Source organism: Oryzias latipes, chromosome 10 (assembly GCF_053564925.1).
Source record: "Oryzias latipes strain Hd-rR chromosome 10, Olatipes_Hd-rR_3.1".
Lineage (NCBI taxonomy): Eukaryota > Metazoa > Chordata > Actinopteri > Beloniformes > Adrianichthyidae > Oryzias > Oryzias latipes.
The window spans coordinates 29,969,044-29,986,479 of NC_136246.1; the positions used below are offsets into that span (position 1 = coordinate 29,969,044).

At 39.7% G+C, this 17,436-nt stretch overlaps 1 protein-coding gene and 1 long non-coding RNA gene across 8 annotated transcripts; one reads left to right on the forward strand and one right to left on the reverse strand.

Annotated features, from left to right (window-relative positions):
- The first annotated feature begins 144 nt into the window (after positions 1-144).
- guf1 (GTP binding elongation factor GUF1) lies at positions 145-15,478 on the forward strand. 7 transcript variants are annotated; one of them, XM_004073562.5, is made up of 17 exons: positions 145-592; positions 1,722-1,833; positions 1,952-2,100; positions 2,173-2,253; positions 2,343-2,420; positions 2,486-2,569; positions 2,650-2,714; positions 2,809-3,012; positions 4,124-4,263; positions 4,518-4,641; positions 6,236-6,368; positions 8,301-8,444; positions 10,797-10,930; positions 13,257-13,358; positions 14,888-15,007; positions 15,130-15,166; positions 15,252-15,478. In XM_004073562.5, the coding sequence occupies exons 1-17, from the start codon at positions 407-409 to the stop codon at positions 15,384-15,386; spliced, it is 2,028 nt and encodes a 675-aa protein (XP_004073610.1). In that variant the 5' UTR covers positions 145-406; the 3' UTR covers positions 15,387-15,478. The 7 variants fall into 7 exon arrangements, with proteins under 7 accessions (XP_004073610.1, XP_011478798.1, XP_020562431.1 ...); XM_011480496.4 differs by having other exon boundaries at positions 153-592; positions 2,173-2,264; XM_020706772.3 differs by having other exon boundaries at positions 155-592; positions 14,888-14,985.
- On the reverse strand, positions 8,172-12,865 carry LOC144994777 (uncharacterized). Its single transcript, XR_013658421.1, has 3 exons — positions 12,785-12,865; positions 12,119-12,254; positions 8,172-8,451 (listed from the first exon to the last, which is right to left on the reverse strand). It is a non-coding gene; the product is annotated as an uncharacterized LOC144994777 (long non-coding RNA).
- Positions 15,479-17,436: the final 1,958 nt, after the last annotated feature.

A 17,436-nucleotide genomic window follows, 5' to 3' on the forward strand; every position in this document is an offset into this window, starting at 1 on the left:
TTCCACAAATGAAAAAGATGCATATCATGAAATAATGACATTTCACGGTGGGACCTTAATATCAAAATCAACGAAGTAGGAAGTTCCGGCGGGATTTCTCTTGTGTCACCTTTCGTCTTTGGTTAGATCTCAACTCCATTTCCCATAAATCTTCTGTGACCTTTCACCTAAAATGTCCGTGAAGAACGCATGCAGTAGAGTTCATACCATTCTGTTTATCCGCTGGTTTTTACTTTTCCATTTTTTATTTATTAATGTATTTATGTACAACGTAAAGCGAATTTACTAATGTAATACTTAAGGTCAACGTCAGTCTGGATCTATGTGCGACGTGTTAGCATACTCGCTGCTTTGCTAGGCTAGCTAGCTAGCTGTAGCTTACTTCTCCCTACAGCTGGAAGGAAACATGTCGGTTTGTATGGTTGCACGCTTGTGTCAGACCTCCTCGATACTTTCACTGTTGAAAATGTGCATGAGAAAAAGTCATAGGTATAACTCGAGCTACACGATGTCCAGACATCGCTGGATTCAAATTATGTCCGGGTTTCCCAGCATCACCTTCAGGAGGAGGACGAGCACACAAGCTGACAAGGTATCAGAGAGACAGGAAGCTCACAGACGCGGGGTGTCAGCTTTTAGTTTCTTCTGTATTCTGTTTCTAAGATTTTTTTTTCAATTGAAGGATAAATTTACAAACATTTCAATCCAAATGTCTTTTTCCGATTATATCAATATAAGCAAATTTATTTAATTATGAAAATATTGTATTTTAATGTTTTCATTCGATTAGATTAACAGCTTGACTCAGATCAATCTGGTTCGACTGTAGCAATATTAATAGATTCCTCAATTAGTTGATAAATTGTTAGACCCCTAACACTTGCTATGTTTTACTCAGGTATATCTAACAAAAGGAAACTTCAAGTGTACTACATTTTGATAAGGGGTAATGGTCATTTAGATGTTAATTCAGCTATTTAGGGATTAAATTGTTCTGTAAAAATGTATCCAAATGTAATCCTTGAAATAAATCCGAGTAATGTATTCAAAATTTTAGCTATTTAAATGTTATACCACTTATTCTATTGAATCTTTTCTTTTCTATAAACCATATTGGTATTCTGGTTCTACCCAACGCTGCCTGGTTATTTCCCCTTTAAATGGTGGCACATTTGTAGGGAGAAAGCATTTGTGGAATCAACAAATGCTGAAAATGTTTTGGTTGTAAAACTTGCCGTACTCGGACAATTGGCTGGACCAATCAGCAGCTGCTTGATGGCCGCTTTGTCACGCTAAGCTGAAACGAATGTCAGCAAAATCAAAGATAGTGAGATGACCCACAACGCATGCGAAAACCTTCTTGGCTGTGGCAGTTTTATCACGCTAAGTCGCGCTCAAAGCAGTCAGAAAAAGAAAGGAATAAAGCGAGATTTGACACAACGCTTGCGAAAACGTGTGTTTTGCTAACGCAAAAAAGGTTTTCAAAAGCAAAAATGAATAAATTTGAAAGCAAAATAAAAAAATAATTGAAAAGCAATTATTTGATATTTTCATTTGCTACTTAGAAAGTTTTGTGTGTAACGTAGTGGCAGAAATATCCCTCCATAACAAAGGGATTCAGCAGGATCAGGAGATGTATGGGTGTCTATGTCAATTATTTATTCTATACCAGAACAGATGTTGAGATAATTCAAGGATTTCGTTGGTCTTCTTCTTTAAAGGACACGGTCGACCTTTCCAAGTTCCCGGCGGACAGAATCAGGAATTTCTGCATCGTTGCTCACATCGATCACGGGAAAAGCACGCTAGCTGACAGGCTGCTGGAAATGACAGGTGCGTTAGCATTGCAGCCAAAGGTCATGCGCACAGATACATGTCTCATTTATCCGCGTCATCGTTGGGTCTTGAGCTAAATAAGTCGGGACTGTTACGCTCACTGGTTGGAAAACAGGCGCCATAGCAAAGACCGGGAAGAACAAGCAGGTTCTGGACAAGCTTCAGGTTGAGCGGGAGAGAGGCATCACCGTGAAAGCTCAGACGGCCTCTCTGTTTTATGACTACGGGGGGGAGCAGTATCTCCTGAACCTCATCGACACGCCAGTAAGCTACATTCATAGCATTTGTTTGTTTGTTTTTTGCCAGACTTCTTATTCGCGCTCATCCTTTCTCCAGGGTCATGTTGACTTCAGTTATGAAGTGTCCCGCTCGCTATCTGCATGTCAAGGGGTCCTGTTGATTGTCGATGCCAATCAGGTACCAAACAGGTATTTTCCTTTTGCACTTATTCTGGAGTTACATGCTGCGTAACGTGACTTTATTGATGTTTTTGTGTTGCTTTGAAGGGCATCCAGGCTCAAACTGTGGCCAATTTCTACTTGGCGTTCGAAGCCCAGCTATCAATCATACCCGTAATTAACAAGGTGGGGTTTAATTGCTTGTTTTTATATTTCACTTTATTAGACAAGTGATGAATACATTTTTTCAGATTGATTTGAAAAATGCTGATCCCAGTCGTGTGGAGTCTCAGATTGAAAAGGTGTTCGATATTCCGTCAGAGGAGTGCATCCGGGTGAGATTCACTCACAATGGTCACTTTTACGTTGATCATTTTCCCAGGTTGATGACAAGGATTTTGTCGTTTCTCGTCAGATTTCCGCTAAGTTGGGAACAAATGTTGAAAAAGTTCTCCAAGCGGTTGTGGAGAGGATTCCAGCGTAAGGATGCTTGCATGTCTGCAGTGATCTATTCTGCTCCTGCTATTTCTAAACTGACGCCTACCCCCTCCTCCTCCTCCTCCTCCTCCTCCAGGCCAGCAGGAAGCGTCCATGAACCTTTTAAAGCCTTAGTGTTCGACTCCAATTTCGACCACTACAGAGGAGTGGTGGCCAACATCGCTGTGCTGGGAGGTCGAGTTAAAAAAGGAGACAAGATAGTTTCGGCGCATCTCCGTAAAACCTACGAGGTCAACGAGCTCGGCCTTCTGAGGCCCGATGAGCTCCCAACACAGAAACTGTGAGCTGCGTTCATCACCTTCTGCTTTTTTACTTATCAGGCGTGGATGCTGCTGCAGAGACAAATGCAGAACAGTTTGATAAATGACTGCTATGTATTAAAGACCCCCTCCAGTGAAAATCATGTTTTTGTAGCATTTTTCTGATGATGAAGGCCACACGATTAGGAAAATTAGGCTCACAATTTCATTTCGGAGTATTTCTTCATTCGAATTTTGAAGGAAAGCTGGCAATTCTTCTTCAGACGACGAAATGCAGTTTGAGAAAGATGGGTTTTGTGAGAACACGCTGGGCGGGCCACAATTTTCCTAAATCCATGTACGTCTTTTGTTTTCCTCGTCTCAGCTGTACGCTCCAAATTTTTTCGCCATTTTTGTTGCACCGCTAATGTTTGGTTGGGAGGATGAGGGGCTGTAAGCTAGCAGGAGAGTGCATGGACAAAGAGCTCTCAACACTGGGGAGGGAATGGTGGGGTTGCAAACAGTCCCGCCCACAACTCAAGAGATGAATTTCTATTGAATTACTGTCGCTCTGCAGAAACTACGTCTTAGAAAACAACACGTTTTTGGATGGATTCTGGCTAGAAATTACAATCACACTACAATCTCACTTTAAAACAAGTCATTACATATAATGTAAAGTTACTTTTAAGTTGGCTGTGTCTTATATTAAGTGGAGTAAGATTCTTTCATTTTATATACACATTATTCACGTTCATCTTTGCAAAAGTTCGGATGTTGTTTGATTCCGTGGGTGAGACGCCGACACGCTGCCGGGGCCGAGAGAGAAAGGCGGAGCCTCAGAGATCGAGTCGTCTTAAGCCCGGGTAGGAAAATGGGCGGCGAAAATAATTCTTTGGTGAGCCAAAAGTGATGTATTATCATATATCTGGATACAGTTTACTCTGAAAGGCTAAAGAAAAGCATGATATAAACCGTTCAAACTAGTAACCAGACAACATACTTGGGGAGATTTTGTGCTTTAGTTGATCTCCGGTTCATTTGGATCAGGTTCACCTCCACATGCAGTAAAGAATGAATCACCCCCTTCAGTATTAGGAGAGTAAACTGGCCCCTCGGTGATCAAAGTTTCTGATGTGAGTTTCTGCTCAGATTTGCAGGTCAGGTGGGATACATCATCGCAGGGATGAAGGAGGTGAAGGAGGCCCAAATTGGCGACACGCTCTTCCTTCAGGAGCGGCCTGTGGACGCCCTTCCGGGCTTTAAACCCGCCAAGCCCATGGTCTTTGCAGGTGAGAGCAGCCCCTCTCCTCCACAGCGGCGTCATGCTTAAAAATAAAGCATGATATAACCCAATTAGGAAGATGCACTGAAGCCTCGGGGAACATTTCAAAGTTGGAAGAAACGCTGTGATGCATGAGGTCACTTTAGGTGGCAGCTCTGAGCCCCTTTAGTTCTTTGTTTCTATGGTCGGCACGGTGCTTTCACTGCACAGTCCATTTTCCTGCTTTTGTGGGCTTTTTTCAAGTATTTTTTCTGCCCTCAGGGATGTATCCAATGGACCAGTCAGAATACCCGGGCCTTCGCAGTGCCATTGAGAGGCTGACCCTGAATGACTCAAGTGTCATGGTGCAGAGAGACAGCAGTCTGGCCCTGGGAGCTGGCTGGAGGTCAGAACGTCATCTTTGCATTTCAATTCAAAAACAATGTCGCTTAAAAATCTGCTGCCAAAGAAAGAAAACACTTTTTTCTTTTTTTTAATTCTTTTTCTGCAATTAAATAAATGTAGGTTTCAATTGTAGAGTTATAGGTTCTTTCATTAATTTTGAATATTGATTCTTCTCCGCAGTTTGTTTTTTGAATTAAATTGAATTGAATGGAACTTTATTATTCCCGCAGAAGAGGAATTCACCTGGCAGCTCAAAAGAAAAAAGAAGGGATAACACAAATCGCCAAATAGCAATTACAGACAGACAAATAGGTAAATAAATGGACAAATAAATGAGTAATTTGTTGATGATGCGATTCTGGGCTTTTAAAGTTAATTCATTTTGGTTCATTTTGGGTAGCAGCAATTACCAGCCAAAAACTAAATAAATCAAAATCAAATGGGTTCTCCAGGGTTGAAAACTACAATCATAAGCCGTGACTTTCTCCATCCCAACATTTTCATCTTTGTTAACATTAGCAGAAAGGAAGATAGACCGCGTTACCTTGCTCTACTCTGCAAAAATGAAGCCTAAAATAGCATCCGGCCTAAAAATAGAAAGAGAACACAGAAGAAAATCACCAGAAAGTAGTAAATTATCCGTCCATGCAGCAACTCATTTTTACTTAACAAGAAATCCGATCATAAGATATCAAAATCCAGAAACAAAGAGTTCCACAGAAGAGTTCTAAATGGAAAAATAAGCTAAAAAAAATAACTGTAAGAATTACTTCAAAAGTGAAGATTCTGTGGCCCAAGATTAAGTGATTTTTTGCTAGTTTTAAGTTTGTATGTACCTCATCGGACTTTATTTTGATTGCAGAGACAAAAAGTTCGTGTAAGTGGAAATGAACAGAATGAAAATATGAGCTTAGTGCAACTTGCCCTGTCTCAGTAAATCCTTGTCAAATCTAAAACTAGCATTTATTCTTAGAACATAAATCTATATTCCGCGTCCTTCGTGGAGCGGGTAGGCCAGATGTTAACGGCTGTGAATTTGGTTAGATAATTCCAGCCGTTACATCGGCAAATGTCCTGTCGCCTAGCAACCGTGAGTCCCGAACAGAGAGGAGTCGTGAACCGGGCACGGAGCACAAAATTTTCCTGGCTTTTCTGATCCAACGTTTAATCTCAGAGGTGTAATTATAAAAAAGGTGTAATTATCTCCAACTCGGGTCCCGCTTCACAGTCCGCCATTGTTGTCAGAAAATCTCCGGGTTTGGCCGCAATGCATCTTGGGATATGTATAACATAGAAGGATGCACCAGTCCAATCCTTGAAATCGGGGGAAAATGCGTTGGCCGCATTGGAAGGAGTCGTTGAATTTGGGCAGCACTTGTGGCGGCGCTGTGATGTAAGCGGCCTACGAATGCAGCCCAGGAAGAACGCAGCCCTCCAGTTTGGACACAGCCGCTGTAAACGCACATTTTTAAACTAGCTGTACCCATTTAAATTGTTTAAGAAAATACCACTTAACCTGGAAGTCGTCCATGATAAAACGACACAGACAACAGCAGAACCTGACTGCACATGTGGACCCCGCTGTCGTGTTGCAGACTTGGCTTCCTGGGTCTTCTCCACATGGAGGTGTTCAATCAGAGGCTGGAGCAGGAGTACAACGCCTCCGTCATAGTAACTGCCCCCACCGTGCCCTACAAGGCCGTCCTCTCCTCGGCCAAACTCATTAAGGTAAGAGCCGTTTCCAGCCCGTTCATCTTCCGCTTTTACCGCTGAGCTCGGCATGCGCTGATTGCAACAGAAAGTTTCCACTTAGCACAAAATTGACCCTAGATCACGGCTGTCTTGTTCCATTGGCGTGCTTCCACGTACGATGATATACGGATGGTGGCTGACAGGAAATCCTTGTCAAAATGTTCCCGGGGAAAGACAAACTAATTCAATTTGTGATCTGATCAGATAAAGTTGTCGTAGAAAGTTGGGTTTCATGCTCGAAGAGCAGCAAAGCCCTCAATGTATGGAACTTTTTTTGTTTTTTTAAAGGTTTTCAGCTATTATAGTACAACAGCAGCACAACAAAGTAACAAAGGTAGGGAGAGCCCCATTGAAATAAAAAATACAGAGTATTTTCTCTTTTCAATCATATAGTCTGAGGTAAGTTAGATCTTTCTATATTGATCTATTCTTCCACTGAAGGAGGTTTCACATTTAGCCATTTCTGAATATATGAAACTTTTATCATGATCAACAAAACAATGTGAATACCTTCAGTATTTATTTTAGTAAATATTTTTATATAATCCTTTTTTTGTTCTTGAATTTGTTTAACAGGTAAACACATTTTCTTTCGTTTTAAAACATCTCTGCCTTTTCCAGCCAGAATGATCTTAAAGTCCCACCCCTGTCATATTTTGATCCCAGAGGTCTTTTAATTAGAATGATGCCGTTTTTAGGCCCATAAACATTTTTTAGGAGATCGATTTTTTTTTTTTTTTTTTTAAACGACAAATATGACGTCATCAATTTCACAAATTTAAAATCGAATTGATATGAGCGTTTTGTGACGACCATTTATGAATCCACTGAGTTCTGAAGGTGAAAACATTGATATTTAAAAAAAAAAATACATTTCAATAAATGTTTTTGGCTAAAATTGTTCAGACGCAGTGCATTGTGGTCTATATTCACCAATCTAGTGAGCATCGATGCACACTGGTTTTTCGCAGACTTCTGGGAAGTTTTGCTGTATTTCTAAGGGGGATTTTTTTCTGTTTGTTTGTGCAAAGAAATCCCCAGAAACGCTACCTGCTGCATCTCAAATTAACCAAACTTCTGTGTGTTTGAGGTTCAGCTGGAGATGCTTGTTTTGTAAAGACACAGCACCACACTTTGGTCCAAAGCAAACACAGCTTACTGTTAAAATCACCTCCTTTATATGAAAATAGACGGATGGGATTGTGCAGACCCAGCTCCACCCCTGTTCTGGTCTCTGAATCATGGCTTCTGCAAGCACATTCACAAGCAGAAAGATGAGTAATCAATTACTTCAGCTCAAACACATCACCCACTTTTGTGCCTCCTATCTCCACCTCCTCTTCTTCGTGCACTGAGATCGACTGACACAGTCATCCGTGCACGCCTCACGCTGAGCCTCTCTGGAGTTACACGCATCTATTTCTGTATTTTGTACGTGGAATTTGATCATGTGGAGAATATATCGCCTATTTTCTTTATAAATTATACATTTTAAACTTTTTTTTACCCAAAAAGTATAAAATAAAATGAATTGACTACAGATTTTCTTTGTCATTTCTTTTTTTTTTTATATCTGAGCCAAAAAAATAAGTACATAAAACCAACAATAAGTTAGTTTTACTTAAATAAAATGCTAGTCCTGGTTGTACCTTTTAATTTTAATTATCTGATATGAAGGTTATAAACTGAAAAAAAATTGTACTAACATAAATTGGGATGAAATATAGAAAATTTTTTGTATAAAGGAAAACATGTAAACTGAGCAAGAAGGATGTCAACTTCAGTTCAACAGCTTTGAAACATATTTTTACTTTAAAGGAGCTTTTTTGAGGCAAAATACAAAACCTTTCTGATCATTTCAAGTGCTTTCCAGTTGAACCCCAAAGCGTGGATGTGGTTCTCCTGCAGGAACGCGGCAGCGAGGAGATCATCATCGTGAACCCGGCTCAGTTTCCGGACAGGTCGGCTGTGTCTGAATATCTGGAGCCCATGGTTCTGGGGACCATCCTGGCTCCAGACGCTCACACTGGAAAGATCATGAACCTCTGCTTGGTAAGGACTGCATTCAAAACACAAAGGAAATAAAAGCAGTTTCAATGTTTATCGTGGATTTGAAGTTTTGAAGTTCAATAAAACATTTTTTATCAATTCAGAAAATGGAATTATTTGTGGAACTTAAGCAAACAGAACTTTTTCAAACTTTTTAAATAAGAAAACAAAGATTTGGAACAAAAACATGTATTTTTTGGTGCTTCCAAGCTCTTAAACTGGCCAATATTTATCTTGTTGGGGACCCTTGTATGTTATGTTGTAAATTTGTGCAGATGGTTTACAGCAGGTGTCGGCAACCTTTACCACTCAAAGAGCCATTTGGATCAGTTTCCCACAGAAATTCAAACACAGGGAGCCGCAAAACCCTTTGGAAAACCGGTGTTTCCAGTGAACGGCATCATTTCACGCTAATTCTGCATTATACATTAATCATACTGGTAAAGTCGTTAGAAGGAAACAAATCTAACCAGGTGCCATTAAACGTAATATTTTCTTCAGCAACTTCAATTCTCTGTAAATTTTCCATCTTTATCCTGCCTGGGTCGGAACGTTGTTGGGATTACACGCCGGCGGGAGTCGTGGCGGTGATGCGGGTCGATAGTCACATAGAACTTTACTCAGAAAATGTCTACATTTAGATTTTTTTCAATCCTAATCAGCGTTAGAAATAAGGGGGGGGGGGAATGGTTGTCCTCTGGACAAGCTGGCAAGCAATATTTGGTTGTTCTCCCTAATTTTTGGTTGTCCTTCGATACCAATATTCAACAGCAACTACTCAGATGTCAGTACTTGCATCTTTATTTCTTCTATACATCTAATATCAACTGCCTCTTATGATGGACATTTAAAAAAACTCTTTAAAAATTAAAAACAAACATTTTACTAAATATTGAAGCATCTGGTTACACAAAGTATTGCCAAAAACTTGAAAATAATATCTTTATAACTAGTATCTTTACACATATTTAAATATATTGGTTCTTTTTTTTCTTTGGTTTTGATAATTGTTGCTTTAAAGAATATAAAAATACAAAGACTGTTGTTAAAATTTAGAATATAATATCAATCCCATGGAAAAAGTTTTTTTCCCAGCTCATGTCAGTCTGTTCTGTTATGAGTAAAAGTTATAGTGTTTTATGAATATGTTTTAAATCTTCTGTTAATGGGCTGATTATTTTGAACGTGTTTTTGGAGACCTCTAGCGGTGGCGCCAGGTACTGTTGTTCAACACATTTATTTGAATAACCTTTATTGAAAAGTGGACATGTAGAAACAGAGGAGCCAGTTTAGCTCGTGCTGGTTTGCGGTGCCTTCCGTCCGTGAAGCCAGGGTTCGACTCCGGGCTGCTCCCTGTTCCCTTCTCTACCTCTGTGCCGGTTCCAAGCCCGGTTTGAGAAGGTTGCGTCAGGAAGGGCATCCGGCGTAAAACATTGCCAAATTTACCATGCGACTTGTTCGCTGTGGCGACCCATGATGGGAGAAGCCGAAAGTGGAAGAAGGACATGTAGAAACAGAAAGGATTCGCTAGCATGCACGCACTTCGTTTGTCAGTGGAAATAATTTGCTGCATACGTCTCAATTCAGAGGTTGCCAAAAACTAACCCTTTAAACTTGAAAAATAGTCGAAAAATGCCAATGAACCTGATGGTTGTCACACGGACAACCATCAGGTTGGTCGGACAAACAGGATACCCGCTTATTTCGAACGCTGCTAATAATAATCAGCCTGTTAGTTTAAAAAGAAAATCATTTTTATGAGCCTTTCCTTGATTCCTACTTGTCGACAGTCGTCAGCACAGGGGAGCCGGTCCAGGCAGGGACGAGCAGCTCGCCTGGTTCCGACCCGCTCCTGGTTCAGACCTACTCACAAAAATACAACAGAGTTGGTCGACAGACGACCCGGAGAGGTTCTGCATGATGAGGCTTTTATTCACCTCTCGTTCAACATGTACTGTCTTTTTTAGAAGAACTTTCTATCCATAACAGACCCTGGTCCGGGTTCACTGCCACAGACACGCCCCCTCCGCGCGTTCACGCTGCTCCTCTCCTCCTCGTGCCCGCGCGCACATCCCAACGGCGTTGAAGACACCACGCATATCTCAATAGTTCTTTTACAAAACTACAGAGAGCCGCAGCGTAGGGATGCCGCAGGTTTAGTTTGCTTTTGATTTTCTCAATTTGGATTTTTGTAAAAAAAAAAAAAAAAAGGAACTTAAGGAAATCCCTTCTTTGTGTTGGAAAATAAAGTACTCATCCTGAAAGGACATTTAGGCAGCGATTTATGAAGCACTGTAAAAAGCGTGTCCTCAATAACAGCTACTGTGAAGGAGTGATCCACTTCTCTTGCTTTAGAACCGCAGGGGTGTCCAGAAGAACATGGTGTACATCGACGACCAGCGGGTCATGATGAAGTACCTCTTCCCTCTGAATGAGATCGTCGTGGACTTTTACGACCTCCTCAAATCGCTGTCGTCTGGATATGCAAGGTGAAAGTCATGGAGCTAAACTCTCGGATGAAATTGTCTCAGATTTTGTGACATTTTCTGTTTAGGACTCAGTTCTCAGCTGTCATTTACCATCCGCCCTGATCATGGATTAGAGATACTTCTGAGAATGTGTGTTGATCTTCTTCGCTGTGCAAACTGGAAAAAATGTCCTCAAAACGAGTTCAAAAATATAGAATTTAAGATGTGAAAAAAGATTCTTAAAATATTTCGTAATGTCCTGTCCTTTTAAAAGTAAATTCAATCTTAAAATGAGATAAAAACATTTAAATTTAGGGTGGATGGTTCTGGTAATTGGGAATAAAATAAACCTGTATTGCTCAAAGTAAAAAGGTTTACACACTTTTCTCCCAAAACTATCCTCATTTCTGGATCAGAATCATCTTAAAATAAGAGTAGAATTTAATATTTTGAAACACGTTTGTCTTGGAAATCATATGTAAATGGATGTTTGCTTTTAAACTTTTAGTAAACGAGCGACCTTGGGAGCAATTTCGGGCAGATAACTCAGGCAGGCGTTTACTTCGGTTACTCCCCTAGGGCGGTTCAGTTAATCAACTCACCTGTTCAGGGATCTTACTTAAGTCCAGGTGTGTAAGCTGTTCATCTTTCTTTACTGCAGCGCTGCGTTTGTTGCCCCACCCTCCCACCCGGCTTCCACCTGTGAGCTCCGTTAGGGGTAGTTATTACCCAAAAGTCTATGGAAATTTGTCTCATGTAATTGCACGGAGCCTTATGCCAAACTAAAAGAATGTGAATGCAAAACAAAAGATGTGAAAATAAATATTACTATTACTGCATGAGTTGTCTGACTGAAATACATTTGAACTGTTATGAATTCAATAAGACTTTCCAGTTTCACGTAATCAAGCAAGTCCTGACTGGAAGCAAACCCCAAAAGATACTTATATTAAGAAAAGGTTGTTTCATTTTGATATTGAAACAAGAGATATTGCTTAAAATTTAATCTTTTTTTAAGCTCAAACAACTCAAGATTTGTTTTTGTTTTTAATTAAGTTATTTCTTCTTTTTGAAAAGTAATGCATAATTTGGTTTTGTCTTCTATCAAGTAATGAGACATTTAAAGTAGAAAAAACTACTTGGTGAGATTTTGTGTTTTTGCAAGATATCACAAAAGTTTTCCTAAAAAATCTCAAACGCGTCTTTTACCCGAGTTTGTTCCTGCTCATAAAGCTGCTTCAACGCTGCTTCAAACGAGGATGTTTGTTGATGTCCGTCCTTCAAATGCTTCCAGAAACCTCCTATTGATTTACTGTCAGAGCTGCGGGCATGGACGCCGTTTTCTCTAAACGGGAGTGAGCACATTTTGTTTTGGACGATAATCACAGGAAGGTTATCAATCAAACACGCTGTCAGATGTTTTGAAAGAGTCTTCCGGCTTCTTTCCTGGTGTGATGCCATTCTGACAGCAGGATGGGATCTGGTGATCTTACTGATTTAGTAAACCAGTCCTCCTCCCTTTTTTTAGTCTTACAGACAGATTCTCCTGTAGAAGGTGGGCAGGAAGCCCAAACTTTAGCATTCCAGCCGGACTTGATTCAGACGATGGACTCAATGATAGTAACTGATGGACTATGATGGGGTATTCCAACCCATTTATTTACTCCACAGTCATAGTCACGCCGTAAGAGCTGAAGAAAAGCAAAACTACAAACTTACAATAATTCCTTTTTGATATACAACCATTCTTTACCTCAGCTAGTAGCTTTAGATTGTTGGATAACTTCAAACAGAAACCTTTCTTTTGTTATTTTACACAAAACAAATTGAAAATAATCACAAAATGTCTACAGTAAACATAACCAAAAATCATACCTGTTGGCCTTCCAGCTTTACACAGTTATCCGTCCGTTTTTTGTCTGTTTCCTTTGTTGCCGTAGCGTCAGCTGTTAACCGTTTTTTTTGTTTCTGTTACATTGACACAGGGATTTCACAGAAGTAGGTGGGACCTTCACAATAAAAGTCTTCAAAACACATTACAAATATTAACGTTGTTTTTTATAATGTTCTTTTACATCTTCAACATACGTCTTTTGAAATTAAAGCCATCTTCAATCAAAGGAAATGTTAAACATTAATAAGAAAACAATTCAAATGGGTCTTTTACACAAACCATGATACCACTACCAGTATTTCACAGGTCACGTGATTAATTCCTTATCGTCGGCTTATGATAGGAAAATGAGGAGATTTCTTTCAAAAGATCTGTTAAAAATAAGGTGTTTTTGTACTTTTGCAGTCTTGTCATAAAGGAATCTGTTCATCACTGTGGTTTGATCTGGTCTAGCTTTGATTATGAGAGTGCCGGCTACCAGGCTGCCGATTTGATAAAGATGGATCTCCTGCTGAATGGCCATCCGGTGGAAGAGCTCACCACCATTGTGCACAGGTGTGTTTAAACCGTCTTCGGCTACTCCAACGTAGCTTTTCCTGATCATACAAACGCTTACGGTTTAAAGAAGAATTTATTTGTAGAACACTTTTCACAGATAAAATCCTCGAGTTCTTCTCAGCGTACCTGTAAAATGCAATAAAAATGAATTAACAAACACAATAAAAATAAGATGCAATGAAAAAATCAAGCCAGGTTGTTGCAAAGTTGAGCTTTTTCTGAATAAAAATGTCTTTAAAAGCTTTTTAAAAGAATCGGCAACATCTGCCACGTGGAGGGTCAAAGGCAGACCACTCAAGAGTCTGGAAGAACGCGTTTTTAAAACGGGGTCTCTGGACCTTAAGGAGGTTCTAGCCTGAAGGCCGTAGGGAGTCAGCAATTCTGAAATCTATGTGGAAGCCAGTTCATTAGAAGATCTAAAAGTTCAAACTCATTCATTCATTCGTCTTCTTTTACCGTTTATTCCCTTTCGGGGTCACTGGGCTGCTGGAGCCTATCCAGGCCACTTGGGCGAAGGCAAGGGATGCCCTGGACAGGTTGCCAGTCTGTCGCAGGGTAGAATATCCTCAATCACACATCCATTCGCTCTCACACTCAGACATATGGACAATTTAGAGTCGCCAATCAACCTATGAAGCATGTTTTTGGATGGTGGGAGGAAGCCGGAGACCCCGGAGAAAACCCACGCATGCACGGGGAGAACATGCAAACTCCACACAGAAAGGTCCCCCATTGATGTTCTGGTTCAGGTCCCCCAGCCGGGACTTGAACCAAGGGCCTTCTTGCTGTGAGGCAAGAGCGCTAACCACTGCACCACCGTGCACTAAAAGTTCAAACTACATTTTTGAAATCAGCTCTAGATTTAACTGGTAGCCAATGTAGGAAAACTAAAAACTATGTTTCATAGATTAGATTTTAGATTTTATCTTAGATTTTCTGTAAGACTTTCATACATGGTTGCCTATGAAATGAACATTTCAGGTTTTGCATATTACAGTTAGCAGACCAAAAGAAACGTAGTTTAACAAGGAAAACTGCAGGAAATCTTGCATCTTCTGTGTTTAAAACGCCACTTTTAGAATCTACAAAAACAAACTGATCAACATATTAAAGAATTTAAGGTTTGCAATGACATTTACTTGACTGTAGAAAAGAATTTTATTTACCAGACCTCCTTTAGAAATAAGTTTCTGGTGAATTTGTGTTAATCATTTGCTTGAGTAACACATATATAAATCAACCTATCTTCACTGGGTATGTTAGGGTTCTAGTAACTTAAAACATTATCTTTTTTTAGTAGTAAATATGTTTTAAAATGTAAGTTAAAAAAACGAAATACTATTAAGAGTCCAGTTTCAGCACTAACTTGATATAACAGACCAGATTTCTTTTGACTGAGCAGCTGTAAAGTCCGGTGGTGTGTTGATAACTGGACTCCATGGCCTCTTGTTTTTTTTCTTCTTCTTTTTGTTAAATCTGAGGCAAGAATTGGTTAAAAGCTGTCTGCTGCTGTGTTGTCATGGCAGAGAACGCGCATACACAATGGGCAAAGCCATGTGTGAGCGGCTGAAGGACTCCATTCCAAGGCAGATGTTCGAGATCGCCGTGCAGGCAGCCATTGGAAGTAAGGTCATCGCACGGGAAACGTAAGCACACACTGAGGTTCTGAGGTAGTTGGGGTCTGCAAATCAAACAGTTCAAAACATTCCTGGAACGTGTTTAACTGATAAACCTAATGAAATCATGCCAATCATTTGTGTTCTTTCAGAATAAAGGCATACAGGAAAAATGTTCTTGCAAAATGCGTAAGTAAATGTTTTTCTTTGCTCTTTCTTAAAATAAAAGAGATTATCAAACAAAAGTTTTTGTTTTTTTCTATTGTCTTGTTAGTATGGAGGTGATATAACACGAAAGATGAAGCTCCTGAAGAAACAAGCAGAAGGCAAAAAGAAGATGAGGCGCATCGGAAATGTGGACGTCCCCAAAGATGCTTTTATTAATGTTCTGAAGAGAAAGGATAAATAGAAATATTATGTCATCATAGTGCATTATAGTCTCCGATTAAAGAGACTAGATTTGATTTTCTTAATTAAAGCTCTGCTGAATATTTTTACCGACTTCTTGAATTCTCTTTTTGCATGAAATGTTGAAATGAAATTCTAAAACAATGTGGGCACCGCTTATTAAACAACATTTAGGTCAGCTAATGGATATTCTTTATTATTTCCAAAATCTTTACCTACACACTAAAACATAACAGTTGAGTTTCTGAAAACTGTGCAAAAATCAAGGCAATATGGACAAACTGCAGTACTCAGCACAATCATGCAGTAAAAGTATCATCTAAGCTGTAATATTGTTATTTTCAATGTAAAACTCTGGTCATTTTAAAGGATTAACTGTTATCCAACATTTTAGCCTTTTGGTAATTATTGTGGTTTCTGGTTAATAACCTTAAACTTAAATAGTTCATTCATTCATCTTCTAAACCCGTTTTGTCCCTTTCGGGGTCACTGTGCTGCCGGAGTCCATCCCGCCCACTCGTGGGCGAAGGCAGTGGACATACTGGACAGGTCGCCATTCTGTCGCAGGGCCACAATCGCACACTTGCATTCACGCCTATGGACAAGTTAGAGTAACCAATGAACCTATGCAGCATGTTTTTTGGACGGTGGGAGGAAGCCGGAGTCCCCGGAGAAAACCCACGCATGCATGGGGAGAACATGCAAACTCCAGGCAGAAAGGTCCCCCAATGCAAGTTAGATAAAATAGTATTTAAGTTAGTAGTTTTTCAGCATCTAGTTTTTCATGTATAGTTTCTACAGTCTTCTAGTGCTGATCATGCATGAAACGCAGGGGAGAGTGATTTTGGGTGGGGGACAGGCGGTTAGAGGGGATAAAAAAAAGAAAAGCTGTCAAACTGAATTTACAATGTTCCTCCAGTAGGTGGCAGCAGCAGCTCATTTACCACATCATGGATCGTTCAACAGTTTCCCCCTCAGCTGAAATGTATTCATCCACCCTTTATTCCTTGTCCCTTAAAGAGTCGTAGGAGTAGCTGGAGCCTACCTCAGCTACTTCAGGGCAAAGGTGGTGTTCGTGCTGACAGTCAGTCCTCTGCAGGACAATGCACAAACGCACACTCCTACAGGACAATTCAGAGACAATAATACTAATGAAGCATGTCTTGGCCTGTGGGAGGAAAGCGCACATGCACAAGGAGAATGTGTTAACTCCATGCACACCCAGATGGGATTTGGACCAGGATCTCATGGGATGCGACAGTGCAGCCCAGCTCGAATTTATGTTGGATTTAAATCATGCAGATCTATTGCAGTTTATATCATCTGGAGTTGGCTGATTTGAAGCAGTGTATCTATGGGCTGTCAGTTCCAAAGACTGCTTTATGAAAATATGATTTAATGGTTAAGTTTCCTAAGAAAACTCGCCTGACGACAGCTGAGAGACTCCTGGAAAACCCAGTGACCCTGAGGTTTGTAGAAAATGGATGAATTATTCCTAAACCAACAGTAGAGTTTTTATTTGTTAAACCTCTACAACCTTTAAATACAGTTTTCAGACTTTTTTTAAACTAGTTAAACTAGTCAGAGTATATTTCCATTCATCCTGGTAGAGTTTTAGGTTAAAAAAAGCAGTAGAATGCTTTCTTTTTTACCTACAACTTTACCAAAAAAATTCTAAAACTGTAAATCTGCAAACATTAGGTGGGACTTTATACCATAATTTTAAAAAAATATATATTATTTTATTTATTTTTATTTTACAAAAAGAACAAGTGTTGGCTAAAAGTTTAAAAAGGATTTACTGTTATAATCGACTAATTCTGTCCTGTTTTATCTGTTAGAATGCACTAAATATCTGGTATACAGTAGTTTGTTATTCAATACATTTAATTAATTTATAAATCCAGTAAACTTGTTGAAATGTTTTCTTAAATTGAACTCATTAGCCTCAAGTAAACAACATTAAAGCAAATAATATGCAAATTTCAAATATTTACGGAAAAATTGAGAATTCAGAGACGCTTTTGAAGAAACGCATATGATCCTTTTTT